The sequence below is a fragment of the Ranitomeya variabilis genome, chromosome 1, assembly GCF_051348905.1.
Source record: "Ranitomeya variabilis isolate aRanVar5 chromosome 1, aRanVar5.hap1, whole genome shotgun sequence".
NCBI lineage: Eukaryota > Metazoa > Chordata > Amphibia > Anura > Dendrobatidae > Ranitomeya > Ranitomeya variabilis.
Window position 1 is genome coordinate 14,881,633 of NC_135232.1, and position 21,975 is coordinate 14,903,607.

The following is a 21,975-nucleotide window of genomic DNA, read 5'->3' on the forward strand; positions in this document are numbered from 1 at the left end:
TGCATCCTGAGCAATTTTCCTGGCATTTCTCACAGGTGAGGATGTTACCTTTAGTAGCCATTCAAACCCACTTGTGTCCACTTCTGTGCATGTTATCAGGCCAAAATCACCAGGGTAAGTGAACTATTGATCAGGGTCATTTGGATGTTTTGAGTTGTCATTATGATGTAAAAAGGGAAAACACAGGAGTCTGACAATAAAGGGCTTCACCCAACCACTAACCATGAGTGGAGAAAAAGTTTTAGTTTTATCATTCATATTCTCTGAAAAAAAGGCCAAGAAAGCAAAAATTCTGCCAGGGTATGTAAACTTTTGAGCACAACTGTATAACCTCATAAAGTGACAGTGGTCAGAATTATTAAAAATAGCCTGGTCACTAAATACCAAATTGTCTCTGTCACTAAGGGGTTAATAATAATAGTAATAATAATAATAATGCCGCTTACATTTACTATCGCTGTAATCGCAGCGGCCTGAGAATCGCGTTTCCAGCTCATTATTACCGTATAACAAACGCAGGAACAACAATCACAGATTTTACATTTTTGATTTTCTTCTTCATCATTTCACTACTTATTCCTGGTTTTCATTACAATATAAGGTAAAATGAATTGTGTCATTCAAAACTACAACCGCAAGAAACAAGTCCTCATACGGCTGAGGGGACGGGAAAAACATCGTGTCATGGCTCTCGAGAGAAGGGGAAAAACAAAAAACAAAGGGAAAAAAGGAAACCGGTTTTTACGTACCGGTAATAGGATTTTACAGAGTCCACGACAGCACCCACAACGAGAGAGGGGATCCGCCCACCTTCCGGACAGGAACCTACAGGTTAAAAAAGGGCGGCCCCCCCTCGCCCTCCAGTTTGTGTTCCAGAGTACAAGGGATACCGCCAATGAATCAGTACATGACAATATTATCTTAAACACTACTAAATACCACCACCTCTATAGAGTGATCTCTAAAACACACCCTCAACAGAGTGCAGGAATAAGTAACTAATTACAGGGGGGGAATGTATGGGTGCTGTCGTGGACTCTGTAAAATCCTATTACCGGTACGTAAAAACCGGTTTTCCTATCGCCACGACAGCACCCACAACGAGAGACTTTCAAAGACTATTAACTGGGAGGGACCACAGCACTAAGCACTGAGCGGCCAAACTGTAAGGTGGAATTAGCAGATAGATCAAGGCGATAGTGCTTATAAAAGGTGGAAGGTGATGACCAAGTTGCCGCCTTACATATCATTTCAATGGGGACATCTGCCTTCTCCGCCCAGGATGATGCCATGGCCCGAGTGGAGTGCGCCCTGATGCCTTCAGGTGGTGTTACTCCCTTGGCAGAGTAGGCAAGACATATTGCTTCTCTAATCCATCTGGCGATAGAGCTTTTCGTGACACCAGAACCTTTTTTCCGATTCTGGAAAGAAATAAACAGAGCCCTACTCTGCCTCCAGCTTTGTGTCCTATCCAGGTATTCTAATATTACCCTCTTAACATCTAGTGTGTGATATTTTTTCTCCTCATCTGAACCCGGATTTTCATAGAAAGATGGTAAATAAATTTCCTGACTCCTATGGAATTTAGTTGCCACTTTTGGCAAGTACGCAGGATCAGGTTTTAAGACAATTTTATCTTGGAGAATTATCAAGTAGGGAGGATCTACTGACAAGGCATGAATATCACTGACCCTTCTGGCAGATGTTAACGCTAAGAGCAGGGCTGTTTTTAAAGTTAGATTTTTAATCGAAATAGATTCTAAGGGCTCAAAGGGGGGTTCAGTCAATGCCTCAAGCACCAAGTTGAGGTCCCAAGGAGGTACCCTGGCAATATGGATTGGGTTAGAACGCTGACATGCTTTAATAAATCTAGCCACCCATCTATTACCAGCTATGTCACTGTTGTACAGAGCTCCTAGGGCTGATACATGAACTCTTAGAGTGTTGACCGCTAGACCCAACTCCCAGCCCTTTTGAAGGAATTCTAAAATGGCTGAGATCGGAGCATTATTCCCCAATGGTTTTTGATAGAACATAAGGAATCTTTTCCAAATCTTTGAATAGATTTTTGTTGTAACCTCCTTCCTGCTTTTTAACAAGGTATTTACTAAAGCTTCGGAGAACCCCCTCTCCCTCAGAAGCTCCCTCTCAAGTTCCACGCTGTTAAGTGAAGAGTCTCCAAATCTGGATGACGGAATGGACCTTGAGAGAGGAGATCTGGAACCACTGGTAATACCCAGGGATCGGTGACAGACATTGTTTTGAGGAGAGAGAACCAAGGCCTCCTGGGCCAGAAGGGGGCGATTAAGATTACTCTGGCTCCTTCCTCCCGGATCTTCCTGAGAACTATCGGAATTAGACACATAGGAGGGAATGCATACGCTAGTCGGAAGTTCCAACGGACACGAAGGGAGTCTACTATGAGAGGATGGTCTGCCCTGTGTAAGGATGCGAACCTCCTGGTTTTCTTGTTCTCCCTCGTAGCAAACAGATCTATTGTCGGTAATCCCCATAGATTGACTATCTGATTGAATATGTGGTGGTTTAGGGACCACTCTCCCTGACGAAGGGAATGGCGACTGAGGTAGTCTGCTTCTATATTGAGTTTCCCTTCTATGTGAACCGCTGTCAAAGATTGTAAGTGATCTTCGGCCAGAGACAATATCTGTGCTGCAGTGGTCATTAGGGAACGTGACCTTGTCCCTCCCTGATGATTGATGTAGGATACTACAGTCATATTGTCTGACTGTATTTGAACATGTGAACTCTCCAGGGAAGGTAGCAGGGAAAGAAGAGCCTGGTTGACTGCTGACAGCTCTCTTAGGTTTGAGGAGTTCTGGGACTCTAGACTTGACCAACGCCCTTGGGTTAGCATGTCTCCCATATGGGCTCCCCAACCGAACGGACTGGCATCTGTCGTGACTACGTTGTCCGGGGTGATGGTCCAGAGGACTCCTTTCGACAAATTTACTGGATTGAGCCACCATCTGAGATCGTGAAGAGTGGCAGGCGTTATACTGAACTTCTTGCTTAGAGCTCCGTGAAGATCTTTCTCTGCCTGAAGCACCTCGTACTGAAGCATTCGGGTGTGAGATTGAGCCCATCTCACCGCCGATATGCATGCCGTCAAAGAACCTAGAAGAGACATTGCGTCTCTTAAACTTAAGCTTGGAGCTTTCCTTACGGCCTTGATCTTTTGAATGATCCTTTGTTTCTTTTCTTCTGGTAGGAAGGATGCCTGCTTTTCTGAGTCTAAAAGAACTCCCAAGAATGATTGATGTCTTGTTGGTTCTAGTCTTGACTTTTTCCAGTTGATTATCCACCCGAGACCCTGTAGGGATGATATTATGGCATTTACCCTAGATGTACACTGAGCGATCGAATTTCCAATTATTAAAAAATCGTCTAGATAGGGCACCACCAGGGTTTCTCTTTCCCTGATATGGGCCATTGCTTCTGACACAATCTTTGTAAAAATTCTAGGAGCCATGGATAGGCCAAAGGGCATTGCTAAGAACTGGAAATGCTTAATCTGATGGTTTACCCATACAGCCATCCTGAGGAATTGCCGATGATCCCGGTGAACTGGAAGATGGTAATACGCATCTTTTAGATCCAACACTGACATGTAGCACCTAGGAAACAAAAGCTTAGTTGTTGATCTGATGGATTCCATTTTAAAGGCGCGGTACTGAAGATATTCATTCAATCTGCGTAAATTTATAATGGTCCTAAAGGACCCATCAGGCTTAGAGATTAAGAATAGCGGAGAATAAAAGCCAGTCTTCTCCTGATCTCTTGGTACTTCTTCAATGACTCGCTTTGTCAGTAATTGTTGAATCTCTAACTCTAAGGCCTGTTGTTGGGCCAGAGTGTCTAGTGATGTTACAATAAAACGATCTGGGGGAGTCTTCAAAAATTCTAATCTCAAGCCTGCCCCGACTACCCCCATTATCCAGGCACTAGATGTTATCTTCTGCCACTCTGCTGAGAAGAACTTTAATCTTCCACCTACTGGCAGACCTGCTCTATCTGCGTCTCCGTCTTGAGAAAGATGAAGGGTTTTTATAGTATCCACCTTTCTTTTTCTGATCCGACGACTCCCAGTCACGATTATATCCCTGCTGGTCTGACTGGAACTTCCTGAAGGGCATGCGTCTCCGGAAGGCGTTCCTAAAAGTGGGATTAAATGCTTTAGGAAATCCCTTCTTTCTATCTTCCGCCTTTGCAAGTATGTCATCCAGCACCGAGCCGAACAGGTACTCACCCCTACACGGAATAGAGCACAACTTGGCTTTAGCCTGGGCATCTCCCTTCCAAGACTTTAGCCAAAGCGCCCTTCGGGCTGCGTTTGAGAGCCCCGCCGATCTCGCAGCTAATTTCAGGGAGTCGATTGAGGCATCTGCAAGGTAAGCCGCTCCTTCTCTGACCTGAGACAGGGAGTTCAACAACTTATCCCTAGGTGTTTTTGATTTAAGTTGTTCTTCTAGCTGCGTCACCCAGACCATGATTGACCTTGCCGTACAGGTGCCTGCGATTGCAGGTTTAAAGGCTCCTGATGATGCTTCCCACACTTTTTTAAGAAGCATGTCAGCCTTTCTATCTGAGGGATCCTTAAGGAGTCCCACATCTTCTAATGGTAGTGAGGCAGTTTTTGAAGTAGAGGCTACTGCCGCATCCACTTTCGGGATTTTTACCCACTGAGACAAGGTGTCATCTTCAAAGGGATACCTCCTTTTTGCAGCCGAAGGTAAGAACCCCTTATCCAGTTTGTCCCATTCCCGTCTGACTAAATCTTTAATGGTCTCAACCACGGGGAAGGCTTTACGATTCCTCTGGTTTAGTCCTGCAAACATGATCTCCTGGGTGGTTTTTGGCTCTTTGCTCTCTGCCACCCCCATCGTTGTACGGACTGCTTTAATTAAAGCGTCCATATTTTCTGTGGAGAAACAAGGTCTTCCTTCCTCGTCCGAGGAGGCCGATGATGAGGTGTCCGAGCACTCGCCCTCTTGTAATGAAGGGCTGGAATCAGATATCACCTCCATGCTAATTTTTTCATGCCGCTTGGTTTTAAGGGATGATTTTATTTCCTCCCTAATTACTTCCCTTAAATCTGATACACGGAGGGGAGCTTCTTCCTCTAACGTGCGGCATATACACAACTGACATAGCTTTTTTAGATAGGTGTCAGGTAGTGGCTCCGTGCATAGCGCACATTGCTTATGTTTGGATTTTGAGGTCTTTTTTCCCTATAAGAAAACATAATACAGGGGACAATCTGTATCAGTCAATGGTTCAATATAAAAACTCACCACTGCTGATGAAACAATAAAGTACCGGTTTTTGAGGGGGTGAGATGCGACGTGACGTGCCAGGGTCCTGCTGCCCGCGTGCCACATCTCCTGTGTGAGATCTGCTGCTGCTCCTTTGCTCACCTAACGGTCGGTGTTCGGCGTCTCCTGTAGAAGACATGCTGCCGCACACTACTCACCAAGCGCTGCCTTCTTTTCAAAGGTCCCGCGCTCTTCCTCCCGGCCTCCTCCGGAAGTCGTTCATCTACTTCCGGGTCACAAGCGCCGACATCTTTCCAGCGTCCTGCGCGCGTGGTCGACCCGGGGCGGCGTGCCTTCCCCCGGGAACGCCACTACGACCGCTCTCTCCACCGAGCCGGTCCCTGCCAGACGAGGGGGGAGGCTGAACACAGAACCTCCCCCGACGCTGCTTCCAGGCCCCCGACTCTGCCGTTCTCACCCGGACACCGCACAGAGGCTTGGCGGACCTGGGTAAGCTGACCTGTAGGCTCCCGCCGTCCGGACAGGAACCCAAACTGGAGGGCGAGGGGGGGCCGCCCTTTTTTAACCTGTAGGTTCCTGTCCGGAAGGTGGGCGGATCCCCTCTCTCGTTGTGGGTGCTGTCGTGGCGATAGGAAAAAATTGTTGAGAGTCAGAAAAGGCCTCCGATAGGGTAAACTGGACATTCAGGAACAAGACACTATACAGCCAGGGGTAAAATCTAATATGTTACGGTGGATATCGGAATTATGCAAAGAAACGACGGCCAGGGTAAAGGCAAATGCGATCTGGTCACAGGAGCTCGTATACGGAGTGGCAGGCGTCAAGGACGCTCACTATCCCCTCAGATGTCTATACTCACCCTGGAACCCTTTGTCACGATTCATTATGGGATTCGTGGCAGCTCTAGTTCTGATGATATTTAAATGTTGTTTTTACCTTTTGGTCTCTTGCTGGCTGTTCTTTTAGGCTGGTCAGCTGATGTTGGCTGGTAACCACGCCCATTTTCCATTAAATAGTCACATGACCCATCAGCTGATCGTCGGTAATAGAGTTCCTTCTTTGCAGACCAGCTAGGGGTCAATGTCAGTGCCAGCCTATTTTCCCATCCTCAAGAGTTCATTTGAGTTCATGCCGCCAGGGGGCGGAGCTTCGATGACGTCACCGCTAGTCACCGAAGCGCCGTTCCCTGCATATCAATAATTCCCCAGTCGTTTACAGCCAGAAGCGGCCGCATCAGCACAGCTCCCGGCTGTAAAATGTAAATGCCCCCAGATATGTATTACAGCGTGGGACATGACTGCACGGCGGACAGGTATGGGATATTGTTGCTTTTTTATTTTGGAATTTTTTTTACAGGAGAACGAGGGCTTCGCTTGGATTTGAGAATACAATAAAGATGTTACAACCTGAGTGTTTAATTACTTCATTAAAATACTTCATTCTTAATGTGTGTATTTTTAACCCTTTCATACTATTGGATTAATAATGGTAAGTATCTTATTGACACCTCTCCACTATTGACCAGGCTTAATGTCACCTTACAAGACATTAACCCTTTATTACCCCATAAGTCACTGCTACAGGGCAGTGGGAAGAGAGGCTAAGTGCAAAAATTGGCGCATCTTCCAGATGTGCCTTTTCTGGGGTGGCTGGGGGCAGATGTTTTTAGCCAGGGGGGCCAATAACCATGGTCCCTCTCTAGGCTTTTAATATCTGCCCTCACTCATTGGCTTTCCCACTCTGGCGGAGAAAATTGCGCGGGAGTTCACGCCAGGTTTTTCCGTGAATTAACCCTTTATTTTAACACCTACAGCTACCAAATTTTACACCCAAACACTTCTAACATTATTAGTGAGGGACATATAAAAATCTATCTGTTCTGCAATGGTTTACTGCATGTAACCATGTCTCCTATCCTGTCAGGTTCTGCAATGATTTTACAGATGCCAATAAATGAATTACCGGCTATTCTGCTATCTAGCGATGTATGAAATATAAAGATAGAATGTGTATATATATATATATATATATATATATATAGACGTTTATTTTATCTATTGTATTCTAACCTGTCAGTGTGATTTTACTGTACCCCGCACTGAATTCCCGGCTTTTCTACAGGACACTGGTGCGTATTTCTCGCAAGTCGCACTGATGGTCCGTGTGCTGTTTGAGTTTTTCTTGCACCCATAGACTTTCATTGGTGATTCTCGGGCGACATACGGTGCAGATCACAGCATGCTGCAATTTCACTAGCATGTATAATACGGCCAAGAAGACAACGAACGATAGGAGCTGCCCCATAGATTAACATTGGTCCAGTGCTATGTGATTTTTTATCGCATAGCACTCATCCGTATTACGGTCTAGTGTGACTTCGGCCTATATCTCTTCGCTTTCTTTCTTCTTCTTCTCCTGACCTTACTTACACGTTGCCGTTAGATCACTGACTATGAGACTATAATTAGTGAATTAATATTCTGCCCTCAGTATAAGTCCGATGTTAAGTTCTAGACTGTGCAGGATCCTGGGAACTGACACCACTGTACTCGGATTATTACTCTCCGGTGATTGTCTGATATCAGCGCGGTTATTGCCCTGATTGTAACACTTGTAAATTTATAAACCAATAAATAGATAAATCTAGAATAAATTCTCCATCAACGGCAGAGAATCATCTGCACGACCCGAATGTGAGGTCCGATCAGCCGTTATAGGAGAGATTCATCCCACAGAGAAAACTAACATGGAAATATCTGTGTCTGCATCACTAATATGTGTAAACATGTATTCCCTTTAAAAATCTTTTTATTATTAAATACTCTAAGAATACCAATTTCCCAGTGAAAAAACAGAAAAAACAAAACAGGATCCAGACTGTGCACCTATCCTCACATATAACCCTACACTTAGCTGCTATCCCTTCCTTGCAGTGGAGGTTGGCACCCTGATAGAAACGGTTCTGGTGCCCCCACTCAACGGCGGCTATCCACTGCTCACCCTAGTAACCAGCTAATACGCTAAAGGTGGGAAAACAATAAGCATATAAAAGAAATGAGGTACAGTGTAGAGAAACCAAACTAGGTGCACAGAATATAGCCCCATGTATTGTCCTAGATCAAATAATTGCATAAATATTGCGAATGGGCACGGTTATAAACATATACCTGGATTCGCTCATAGCATCTTACCTACTGATCACCAGATACATAGGTGTCACAAATTTTATTAAAGAATGCAGATTGATGCACAAAGAACAATGATACCACGGGGAGATAAAGTTATCCAAACACTAAAAATCTGCTTCAAAAAATGAAAAAATATACTAGACTGTACACAACAGCCTTGCCAAGCCTAGGGGAAAATACCCTCTATATTCAACTTAATGACACAATAGGTGCAAAATTACAGCCCAAGGGAACGTGGCTGAAAATTAGTTCCTTCAATATATAGATAGTTGACAGTAACAGATATCAATAATGCACAGGTCTGCTCAAACATCATAGCACCTGCATCTATGCATTAATGGTTCTTATATTGACTGCCTCCTGATGAACCGTAATTTGGGGAAACGCGTCGAGGCGACTGCTGGGAAGCTAAGTGTTTTATTTGGGGCCATTATCCCCTCTTTGCTGTCCATTAAGCTTGATATTGATATTAGACTGTGCATTATTGATATCTGTTATTGTCAACTATCTATATATTGAAGGAACTAATTTTCAGCCACGTGCCCTTGGGCTGTAATTTTGCACCTATTGTGTCATTAAGTTGAATATAGAGGGTATTTTCCCCCAGGCTTGGCAAGGCTGTTGTGTACAGTCTAGTATATTTTTTCATTTTTTGAACCAGATTTTTAATGTTTGGATAACTTTATCTCCCCGTGGTATCATTGTTCTTTGTGCATCAATCTGCATTCTTTAATAAGATTTGTGACACCTATGTATTTGGTGATCAGTAGGTAAGATGCTATGAGCGAATCCAGGTATATGTTTATAACCGTGCCCATTCGCAATATTTATGCAATTATTTGATCTAGGACAATACATGGGGCTATATTCTGTGCACCTAGTTTGGTTTCTCTACACTGTACCTCATTTCTTTTATATGCTTATTGTTTTCCCACCTTTAGCGTATTAGCTGGTTACTAGGGTGAGCAGTGGATAGCCGCCGTTGGGTGGGGGCACCAGAACCGTTTCTATCAGGGTGCCAACCTCCACTGCAAGGAAGGGATAGCAGCTAAGTGTAGGGTTATATGTGAGGATAGGTGCACAGTCTGGATCCTGGTTTGTTTTTTCTGTTTTTTCACTGGGAAATTGGTATTCTTAGAGTATTTAATAATAAAAAGATTTTTAAAGGGAATACATGTTTACACAGTTTATAATTTTTCCCTACTTTATATCGCATTTGTTTAGAGGCTTCTGCATCACTAATAGCAACCGACCAACGCTGAAGAGACAATCTGATGTTAGGGGAAGGTTTCCTCTCACCTCGTGGTGTAAGAGGCCGGAGCTCCTCCATCATCACGTCCTGGTACCGATCCTGGTGTCCTTCTAGATACTCCCACTCCTCCATGGAGAGATAGACAGCGACGTCCTGACACCTTATAGGAACCTGACAACAACCACAGCGTCATCACCCAGAATCCTCCAGTGCTGTATAATGTCCCAGCAGTCACCTAACCGCTCATCACCCAGAATCCTCCAGTGCCGTCCTGTAAAATGTCCCAACAGTCACCTCTCCAGTCATCACCCAGAATCCTCTAGTGCCGTCCTGTATAATGTCCCAACAGTCACCTCTCCGCTCATCACCCAGAATCCTCCAGTGCTGTACAATGTCCCAGCAGTCACCTCTCCGCTCATCACCCAGAATCCTCCAGTGCTGTCTTGTATAATGTCCCAGCAGTCACCTCTCCACTCATCACCCAGAATCCTCCAGTGCCGTCCTGTATAATGTCTCAGCAGTCACCTCTCCGCTCATCACCCAGAATCCTCCAGTGCCATCCTGTATAATGTCCCAGCAGTCACCTCTCCGCTCATCACCCAGAATCCTCCAGTGCTGTATAATGTCCCAGCAGTCACCTCTCCGCTCATCACCCAGAATCCTCCAGTGTATCCTGTATAATGTCCCAGCAGTCACCTCTCCGCTCATCACCCAGAATCCTCCAGTGTATCCTGTATAATGTCCCAGCAGTCACCTCTCCGCTCATCACCCAGAATCCTCCAGTGCTGTATAATGTCCCAGCAGTCACCTCTCCGCTCATCACCCAGAATCCCCCAGTCCTGTATAATGTCCCAGCAGTCACCTCTCCGGTCATCACCCAGAATCCTCCAGTGCCGTCCTGTATAATGTCCCAGCAGTCACCTCTCCGGTCATCACCCAGAATCCTCCAGTGCCGTCCTGTATAATGTCCCAGTAGTCACTTCTCCGGTCATCACCCAGAATCCTCCAGTCCTGTATAGTGTCCCAGCAGTCACCTCTCCGCTCATGACCCAGAATCCTCCAGTGCCGTCCTGTATAATGTCCCAGCAGTCACCTCTCCGCTCATCACCCAGAATCCTCCAGTGCTGTATAATGTCCCAGCAGTCACCTCTCCGCTCATCACCCAGAATCCTCCAGTCCTGTATAATGTCCCAGCAGTCACCTCTTCGCTCATCACCCAGAATCCTCCAGTGCTGTATAATGTCCCAGCAGTCACCTCTCCGCTCATCACCCAGAATCCTCCAGTCCTGTATAATGTCCCAGCAGTCACCTCTCCGCTCATCACCCAGAATCCTCCAGTGCTGTATAATGTCCCAGCAGTCACCTCTCCGCTCATCACCCAGAATCCTCCAGTGCTGTATAATGTCCCAGCAGTCACCTCTCCGCTCAGCAGCTCAATCATCTTGTTGCTGAGCTCCAGGATCTTCTTGTTCCTCTCATGTAGCAGGGAGTGCGGGGGAGGCTCTGTGATGGGGCCCGGGCTCCGCCCTCCTGACTCCTGGAGATGGATGATGGGAGTCACACCGTCCCCCGCTGTCTTCCTCACTATTGTGTAATCCTGTGTATGGAGAGAGACACTTAGGGAGAAGATTCCTTCCCGACTCCAGATCTGACAATCAGTAGAAATCCCGGGATCAATAACCGTCTCCAGTAATCTGGGGCCATAACCGGGAATATTATTCCCCTCCGGACAGACATCCCGGCCCCTCTACAGCTCTTATAGGGAATCCCCATGACAACTCCTCCGGGCAGAGAGCTCCACACAATCACTGCTCTTACAGGAAAGAATCCTTCTCTCTATTCTGGATTTCCTCCTCCCGATGTCGGACTTGTCACAGAACACAATAAAGCTGATAGAAATGTAGAGGAGTTACCTCTCCGCTCAGCAGGGAGATGATCTCCAGGGCCAAGTGGAATAATCTTCTGGTGGTCTCATCCCTGTCCTCGTCCATCCTCGGGGTCATTCAGGAGGAGGAGGGATGAACACTGGATCAGCTGGAGGGATCTCGTCCTGCCGGCGTCTTCATGATGAAGGAGAAGATGGAAATCACAGGGGACGAGAGAACGACAATCACTAAATTCTGCCAAATATCAACATTTATCAGGAGGAAAAGCCACAAAACTCCACCGCGGCCTCCTCCGCCGATCTGACCGCTCATTATCAGCCTCGTAGGAGGAGGACGGTCACCGTGGTAACTACACCGCCAGCAGAGGACGGTCACCGTGGTAACTACACCGCCAGCAGAGGACGGTCACCAGGGTAACTGCACATCCAGCAGAGGACGGTCACCGTGGTAACTACATAACCAGCAGAGGACGGTCACCATGGTAACTACACCGCCAGCAGAGGACGGTCACCAGGGTAACTACACCACCAGCGGGGGGGGGTCGTGAGATGAGGAGGACGGTCACCGCGGTAACTACACCGCCAGCAGAGGATGGTCATCATGGTAACTATAACAGCCAGTGGAGGACGGTCACCATGGTAACTACACCGCCAGCAGGGCCGTGAGATGAGGAGCAGACGCTGCACATCCCCCATACAATGCTGCCCGTCCCCAACACTGAGGAGCCGCAGTCACATGGAGCAGGAGCCTCCACAGGAACAGCTCTGATCTCACCCCACACTCTCCTCTCACAGATTTACCACAAGCACCAAAACTCCACCAAACCCTCCTGTAATCTCACCGGAATGGCGGGAAATCTGCTGCTGGCTGACACCAGAGAACACGAGCTGCACACAACCAGGACGGAGCTGCTGCACTGAGAGCTGAAGGACCTGTGGTGACGTCACCGTCATGTGATCAGGGGGCGGGGCTCAGGAGAGAAGTGGTGAAGGGCCTGAGATGACAAGCAGTCATGTGACGATGATGACGTTCCCTTAGCTCCTCCCTCCTCGCCGTACAGCAGCGGACTCTTCCTCCTTGCTCTGGCTCCAGTGAGATTCTCCTCCACTATAGGCGGCTCAGCAGTAGTGATGAGCGAGCAGTAAAATGCTCGGGTGCTCGGTCAGAACAACGAGCCCAATGTAAGTCTATGGGAGACCCGAGTATTTTTACCGCGATCTCCCCCGGGGTCCTTTTAAGGTCTAAAAACGTCAGAAAATAATGGAAACACTGCAGGAATGACCCAGGGACCTCATGGGGATCGCCCTGGAAGCATTCCTGACTCCTAGGTCACAGCTGTAAACAATGTGGTCAGAGCTTCACGCCATTTTTACAGGTGCACCAAAAACACACTAAGGCTACGTTCACACTAGCGTTGTGTGACGCACGTCGCAATGTGTCATTTTGGAGAAAAAACGCATCCTGCAAAGTTGCCTGCAGGATGCGTTTTTTCTCCATAGACTTACATTAGCGACGCATTGCCACACGTCGCATACATCGTGCGACGGATGCATCGTGTTTTGGCGGACCGTCGGCACAAAAAAAGTTACATGTAATGTTTTTTTGTGCGTCGTGTCCACCATTTTCGACCGCGCATGTGTGGCCGGAACTCCGCCCCCTCCTCCCCGGACCTTACAATGAGGCAGCGGATGCGTGGAAAAACTGCATCCGCTGCCCCCATTGTGCATTTATTTCACAACATGCGTCGGGCCGACGCATGGCGACGGCCCCGTACCGACGCTAGTGTGAAAGTAGCCTAAAACAAAACCAAAACGGATTTTGCTGGGAAATATGTTAAGGTACATTCTTTCCAGGGTAGTGACTTGTATATAAGGCAAAATGTTCCTCCACCACTTGGGTAATGTTCACACGCAGCATTTTTGATGCGTTTTTCAACTTTAACCCCTTCATGACCTTGAGATTTTCCATTTTTCCATGTTCGTTTTTCACTCCCCTCCTTCCCAGAGCCATAACTTTTTTATTTTTCAGTCAATTTGGCCATATGGGGCCTTATTTTTTGCGGGACGAGTTGTACTTTTTAACGACATCATTGGTTTTACCATGTCGTGTACTAGAAAACAGGAAAAAAATTCCAAGTGCGGTGAAATTGCAAAAAAAGTGCGGTCCCACACTTGTTTTTTGTTTGTCTGCCATTATGATTCTCCAGGTCATTACGAGTTCATAGACTCCTAACATGACTAAGTTCTCTTTTATCTAAGTGGTGAAAAAAAATTCCAAACTTTGCTAAAAAAAAAAAAAAAAATTGTGCTATTTTCCAACACCCGTAGCGTCTCCATTTTCCATGATCTGGGGTCAGGTGAGGTGTTATTTTTTGCGTGCCGAGCTGACGTTTTTAATGATATCATTTTGGTGCAGATACGATCTTTTGATCGCCCGTTATTACATTTTAATGCAATGTCGCGGCAACCAAAAAAACGTAATTCTGGCATTTCAAATTTTTTTCTCGCTACACCGTTTAGCGATCAGGTTTTTTTATTGATAGATTACTATACAGAAGCATCACTGACCCCCGATCATGTGACGGGGTCAGCGATGCGCTCATTTCCAGCCGGAAGCGCCGGTTAAATGCCGCTGTCTGCGGCATTTAACGACTTCACCCGCCGCTATTGCGGGCACATGTCAGCTGTTCAATACAGCTGACATGTCCCGACTTTGATGCGGACTCACTGCGGAGCCCTGCATCAAAGCGGGGGATCGGACCTCAGACGTACTATCCCGTCCAAGGTCAGAAAGGGGTTAACATTGCTTTCAACTAGTGATGAGCGAACGTGCTCCCCACTATGTGGTACTCGCCCGAGTATCACTGTGCTCGGTGAGCACCGAGTATTTCCGGGATTATTCGGCAGTAGCTCGGGTCTCTGCCTTTAAATTTTGAGTCTTTTTAGAGCGCCAATGAACATGCAGGGATTGTCTGCCATGCACTGTAATGCAGTCTCTTATGTCAGCCTGAGGACTGGTGTTTCTGTGTTTGAAAAATCATATTTTTGCAGGCATACATAGCATAGTTCTGTGTGCTAGCATTGCTCAATTTTATTTTTTTTTAAATTCACCAAAAAGCAAAAAAAAAAATTATACAGTCTGTTATGTCAGGCTGAGGCCTGGTCTTTCTGTTTAGAAAAATCGTAGCTTTCCAGGCACACTGATCATATATAATTTTGCTCCAAATAAATACATTTGTGTTGAGCTTTTGAAATAGTGCAGTAGTCTATTTAAAATGGGCAAGGAACGGGGAAGTGGACGTGATGCTGATGGTGCATCCAGAGGACGAGGCCGTGGCCAAGCTTAAAGTGGGCCACAACAAAGACCCACATCATCGCACTCGACCTTCCTGTCCTAGTTTCTAGTGGATCGCAGCACACCACTATTGAAGCCAGAGCAGTGTGAAACTGTTTTTGGATGGATAGCGGACAATGCTTCTAGTCACTTAGCCACCACCACCATGTATTACACATGGTCAAGTAGCCGTGAGTGTGGACCGGATATTCGTCGCCCTGATCCTCCTTCCTCCCACCATGTCGAGGGCCCTGAGACAACTGATCCCACACTTGGACACTCCGAAGAGCTGTTCAGTTTTCCCTTTCAAAATTCCTTGAATCTTGAAGTGGGGCAAGATGTGATCGCATGTAGTGATACCCAAAGCTTTGGTCAGCCACGGTCCCAGGAAGGTGATGGTGGGAAAGTGTCACAAGAGGTGGACGATGATGAGACACAATTGCCAGAAAGTCAGGAGGAGGTGCAGGGTGCGGATGTGGAAGACGAGGTGGTGGATGACATAGTGACTGACCCAACCTGGCAGGAGGACATGCAGAGCGAGAACAGCAGCCCACATGGGGACAGAGGCATATCACCCCAACAGGTAGGAAGAAGCAGTGTGGTGGCCACAGACAGAAGGCGTGCATTCATTCCCCGTAACACCAACATGAGGGAAGTTGCCATTCCAACTGTTAGATCTTCCCGAGTCTGGTTATTTTTTAAAGACTCTGCCGATAACCCCAAACAGGCCATTTGCACACCTGCCATGCCTGCATCAGCAGGGGTAGCAAAACTACCAGCCTGACCACCACCAGCATGATCAGGCACATGGCAGCAAAGCACCCGACTTTGTGGGCCGAAACACAGGCTCCAGGTACACTGTCTGCAGGTGACACCACTGCTTTTCCACTGTTTTGAGTACAAGCCAATCCCCAGTCCACGGTGCATGCGAAGATGCCTCGTGCCCTGCACCTGTTGTTGCCCACAGTCAACTAGCACCATCATCAAGCCCATCCACGTCCTTGTCCAAGCACAGCCTTCAGTTGTCTCTACCCTAGTCATTAGAATGCAAGCGGAAATACCCAGCCAACACCCCACAGGCCACAGTACTAAATTCTTACATTTCTCTGCTTCCGCTCGAAATGTTGCCTTTTAAGCTCGTTGAGACGGAAGCTTTCTGCAACCTGATGGTGGCGGCCATCCCAAGGTACTCGGTCCCGAGTCGCCGCTATTTCTCCTGGTGTGCCATTCCGTCATTACAACAGCATGTGTCCCACAACATTACTCGTGCCCTCAACAATGCTGTTACTGGGAAAGTGCTTGTGGCCAGGGACGGTACATCTCACTGACAGCACACTGGGTTAACATAGTGGAAGCCAGGACCCAGTCGGACCTTGGGATGGAACACATCCTCCCCACGCTGAGGATTGCAGGCCCTATGTCAATCACGGTTGCTCCCACAGTGTACAGCTCCTGCACCTCCTCCTCTTCCCATGGCCGGAACCTGGTGGTGGCTCTGAGGCAAGGTGAGTGCATTTTAGAAAGTCAGCTACAGCTTCAACTGCCCTTGCCGTGACTTGTATAGAGGTAAAATGATGTTCTCCTCATGAGCATCTATGCCTCTTTTAATGCATCCCATTATTTTATTTGCCTTTATAGCAGCTGCCTGACACTGGCCACTAAATGTGAGTTTGTCATCCACCCATACTCCCAGGTCTTTTTCATTGACGGTTTTGCCTAGAGTTTTAGAATTAAGCTCATAGTTATACATCTTATTACTTCTATCCAAGTGCATGACCTTACATTTATCCCCATTAAAACTTATTTGCCATTTATCAGCCCAAGCTTCTAGTTTACATAAATCATCCAGTAATATAAAATTGTCCTCCTCTGTATTGATTATCCTGCAGAGTTTAGTGTCATCTGCAAATATTGAAATTCTACTCTGAATGCCCCCTACAAGGTCATTAATAAATGTTAAAAAGAAGAGGGCCCAATACTGCCCCTGTGGTACCCCCACTGCTAACCGCGACCCAGTCCGAGTGTGCTCCATTAATAACCACCCTTTGTTTCCTATCCCTGAGCCAGCTCTCAACCCACTTACTCATATTTTCCCCTATGCCCATTTATTCTCATTTTATGTATCAACCTTTTGTGTGGCACCGTATCAAAAGCTTTTGAAAAGTCCTTATACACTACGTCCACTGGGTTCCCTTCGTTTAGTCCGGAACTTACCGTATATACTCGAGTATAAGCCGACATTTTCAGCCCACTTTTTTGGGCTGAAAGTGACCCTCTCGGCTTATACTTGAGTCAGTGTTGGCGTGGGGTCGGCGGGTGAGGGGGAGCGGCGGCTGTCACATACTCACCTGCTCCTGACGCGGTCCCTGCATGTCCTATGGTCTCCAGGAGCCGGCGGCATCTTCCTGTGTTCAGCGGTCACGTGGTACCGCTCATTGCAGTAATGAATATGCATGCATATTCATTACTGTAATGAGCGGTACGTGACTGCTGAACACAGGAAGATGCCGCCAGCTCCCGGAGATCATCTGACAGTGAGACGCTGCCAGGGACCGCGCCGGGATCAGGTGAGTATATCAGGGGAGGTGAGCAGCATTGCGCGATAGTCACCTTCCTCGTTCCATCGCTGCGCGCTGCTCTGTCTTCCGTCCTCTGGCTGTGACTGTTCAGGTCAGAGGGCGCGATGACGCGATTAGTGTGCGCGCTGCCCTCTGCCTGAACAGTTAGTGCAGATGGAAGACAGAGCAGCGTGCAGCGGTGGAACGTGGAAGGTGACTATCGCAAGTGCCGGGGGCCTGAGCGAAGAGAGGTGAGTATGTGATTTTTTTTTATTTTAATCGCAGCAACAGCAAATGGGGCAAATGTGTGGAGCATCTTATGGGGACACAATGTATGGAGCCACAATGTATGGAGCCACAATGAATGGAGCCACAATGTATGGGGCCACAATGAATGGAGCCACAATGTGTGGGGCCATAATGTATGGAGCCACAATGTATGGGGCCACAATGTATGGAGCCACAATGTATGGAGCCACAATGAATGGAGCCACAATGTATGGGGTCACAATGTATGGGGCCACAATGTGTGGAGCCACAATGTATGGGGCCACAATGTATGGAGCCACAATGTATGGGGCCACAATGAATGGAGCCACAATGAATGGAGCCACAATGTATGAGGCCACAATGTATGGGGCCATAACGTATAGAGCCACAATGTATGGAGCCACAATGTATGGGGCAATAATGTATAGGGCCACAATGTATGGAGCCACAATGTATGGGGCCATAATGTATAGGGCCACAATGTATGGGGCATCTCATGGGGCCATAATGTGTGGAGCATCTTATTGGGCCATCAACCTTTATGCAGCATTGTATGGGGCAAATGTTTCTATGGAACATCTTATGGGGCCATTATTAACCTTTGTGCAGCAAGATATAGGGCATATTTTGTATGGAGCATCTTATGGGACCCATCATGAACTGTATGGAGCATTATATGGGGCTCCTGATTCAATGTGGATATTCAAAAACATTTAGCCTACTGATCTCTCAATTAATTTTACTTTTATTGGTATCTATTTTTATTTTTGACATTTACCGGTAGCTGCTGCATTTTCCACCCTAGGCTTATACTCGGGTCAATAAGTTTTCCCAGTTTTTTGTGGCAAAATTAGGGGGGTCGGCTTATACTCGAGTATATACGGTACCTCTTCGTAGAAACTGATCAGATTAGTCTGACATGATCGGTCCCTAGTAAACCCGTGCTGATACTGGGTCATGAGGTTATTCCTCTTCAGATACTCCAGTATAGCATCCCTTAGAATGCCCTCCAGGATTTTACCCACAGTAGAGGTTAAGCTTACTGGCCTATAATTTCCGAGTTCAGTTTTTGTCCCCTTTTTTGAATATTGGCACCACATTTGCTATACGCCAGTCCTGTGGTACAGACCCTGTTATTATGGACTCTTTAAAGATTAAAAATAATGGTCTATCAATGACTGCACTTAATTCCTGCAGTACTCGGGGGTGTATCCCATCCGGGCCTGGAGATTTGTCAATTTTAGTGATTTTTAGACGCTGCTGTACTTCCTGCTGGGTTAAGCAGGTGACATTTAATGGGGAATTTTTGTTATCACTGATCATATTGTCGCCATGGAATTTTCTTGTGTAAATACTGATGAAAAAAAGTCATTTAGCATATTGGCTTTTTCCTCATCCTCATCCACCATTTCACCCAGACTATTTTTAAGGGGGCCAACACTATCATTTTTTAGTTTCTTACTATTTATGTAGTTAAAGAATATTTTGGGATTATTTTTACTCTCTCTGGCAATCAGTCTCTGTCTCAATCTTTGCTGCCTTGATTTACTTTTTACAGAATTTATTTAATTTTCTGTATTTATTTAATGCCTCCTCACTACCTACTTCCTTTAATTCTCTAAATGCTTTCTTTTTGTCCCTTATTGCGCCCCTTACAGCTCTATTTAGACATATTGGCTTCCTCCTATTTCTAGTATGTTTATTCCCATACGGTATATACTGTGCACAGGTCCTATCCAGGATGCTAATAAACGTCTCCCATTTTCTTTGTGTATTTTTATGTCTCAGGATATCATCCCAGTTAATTGCACCAAGATCCTCTCTCATCCGTTGGAAATTTGCCCTCCTGAAGTTTAGTGTCCTTGTCACCCCTCTACTACACATCTTATTAAAGGGTACATGAAAACTTATTATTTTTTGATCACTATTCCCCCAGTGACCCCCAACCCTTATATTTATTTTTTTTTTATTCGTTTATTAGTTCAGAATAAAAATACATTGCACACATTTGCAATTATCATCATTAATTATGCCATGGAATGCAAACAGTTGCAAAATATCGTCATACTAGAGGTTACAAAGGTAATAGAGTGTGCATGTTAAATCATTAGTTCCTTATAAGAAAATACCTATTATACAACTTTAACAACTTTAACCATTAACAGTAAGTCACCAAAAAAAAACAGATTGTCCCCAAAAACCACAAGCCTATCTTCCCATGTAGATATCTAGTCAGTGCAGAGTACGATAAGAGGAATTCCATCTGCCCCATATCTTTTCGAATTTACCTGGACATCCTCTATTTTGATACATTGTTCTTTCATATGGGATAATTGAATTCACCAGATCAATCCAAACTCTAAGGGTCAGGGGGAAGCCACCCATCCATCTTAACGCCAATACCTTCCTTGCCAAAAAGAGCGTCTCTCGGAGAAAGATCCCAGTATAATGATCCCAAGTCTCCGTATCCCACACCCCGAACAAACAGGTCAATGGTTCGAGCGGGACAGGGATCGACAATAAAGACGTTAATAGTGTCGTTACCTCTCTCCAGTAATGGAGAACTACAGGGCACCTCCAAATCATATGAATAAAATCTGCATCAGGCATATGACAACGTAAGCAATCTGACGAATGTAAGCGGCCCATTTTAAAGAGTCGCGTAGGGGTCAAATAGGCCTGATATATGATATATAACTGGGTCATCCTATTATTGATTGAAGGGGAAACTTTAGTTGAAGATTCAAGAATATCTTCCCATTCCTCACCCAATACATCGGGAAGAAGTTCCTCCCATTTCCCTTTGACAGAGTTGATGACAGACCCATCTCCCACGGATAGTAAATAGGTATATAGAGAGGAAATAAGTCCCTGAGGACCCTGTGATTTGAGGATGCCTATCAAAGGTAAAGAAGAGATCGCCCGACCCGTACCTACATTTCGTATGTGCGATTGGAAAGCTGACCTTAATTGTAAATACCGAAAAAATTGAGATCTAGGGATGTTGTAATTATTCTGTAGTTGTTCAAAGGTTACAAAAAACCCCTGGTTGTGTATATCGCTCACCGAGAGAACACCACGGGAGACCCAGAAATCAGTGGATGGGTGATTTAGTAATTTTGGTATATAACTATTATTCCACAGTGGCATTTCAGCTATGACATCTACAAATTTAATAATTCTTTTTATTTGTCTCCATACCAATCTCGCCAGCCGGAGCATAGGCAGCAGACGACAAGCACCAACTTTCTCTATCTCCAAAAATCCCAGTGGGCAATCAATCCGGGCAGAATGAATTAAATGACTCTCGGAATTAGGTAGGGAGCTATTAGGCATCCACTTGCTTATCGCCTTAGCCTGCCCAGCAAGGTAGTATAGATAGAGGTCTGGTAAAGCCGCCCCACCCCCCTTTTTTGATCTCTGTAGAATAGATAGTTTGAGTTTGGGCCTGGTTTTCCCCCATATAAAGGATGTAATTAAGGAATTTAATTTTGCAAAAAATGACTTGGGTATTGGTACAGCACTATGTTGAAAGCAATAATTGAGTTTGGGAAGCAGTATCATTTTAATTAGGTTAATGCGGCCTGCGACAGAAAGAGGGGGAGTCTACTCCAGGTTATAAATTTAGACTTGACCAAATCCAACAGTGGGTAAATATTTTGTTGTAGGTCTAACCGGCTGTATTGAGACATATGAATACCTAGATATTTGAAATTGGAAACTACGGGTAGCGATGTGAGAGTCCCGAGGCAGGGAGCCGAAGTATGAGATAAAGACATTAGGGCAGATTTATCCCAGTTTATATATAGGCCGGAGAATTTACTAAATTTATCTATGGTCGCTATCACTTGTGGTAAAGTTTCTTCTACTTTATCCATAAATATTATCATATTGTCAAGGTGAAAATATACTTTCTTATATACCTTTGTACTTTTATATATCTTACACTGTGAAACAATAAGTTTTTCCTATCTGCTAGCTAATGCATATGTAATTGTATTTAAAGATGGTCGCCAGAGTTCAGTTTCGTTTCAGGTTAGTGACCGAAGGGTTAAGCCATTTCCTCAGAAACGAAACTTAAGGAATGTGAAGAAAAGGAGGAATCCACCAGAAGACGTCAGAACAAATCAGAAAGACTGGATGCTAGCTTAAACCCCGCCTAATGCACGCCTTCCCCTAACACTCAATATAGTA

At 45.8% G+C, this 21,975-nt stretch overlaps 1 protein-coding gene across 1 annotated transcript in view; it reads right to left on the reverse strand.

Moving 5' to 3' along the window:
- LOC143793532 (uncharacterized) overlaps nucleotides 1-12,616 on the reverse strand; it is a 32,671-nt gene extending 20,055 nt beyond the window's left edge. The window contains exons 1-4 of the mRNA XM_077280582.1: nucleotides 12,462-12,616; nucleotides 11,648-11,794; nucleotides 11,152-11,331; nucleotides 9,782-9,905 (exon numbers count right to left, since the gene is read on the reverse strand). Of these exons, the coding sequence (XP_077136697.1) occupies nucleotides 9,782-9,905; nucleotides 11,152-11,331; nucleotides 11,648-11,737 (394 nt within the window). The 5' untranslated portion in view covers nucleotides 11,738-11,794; nucleotides 12,462-12,616. The remainder of the gene's footprint in view (nucleotides 1-9,781; nucleotides 9,906-11,151; nucleotides 11,332-11,647; nucleotides 11,795-12,461) is intronic.
- Nucleotides 12,617-21,975: the final 9,359 nt, after the last annotated feature.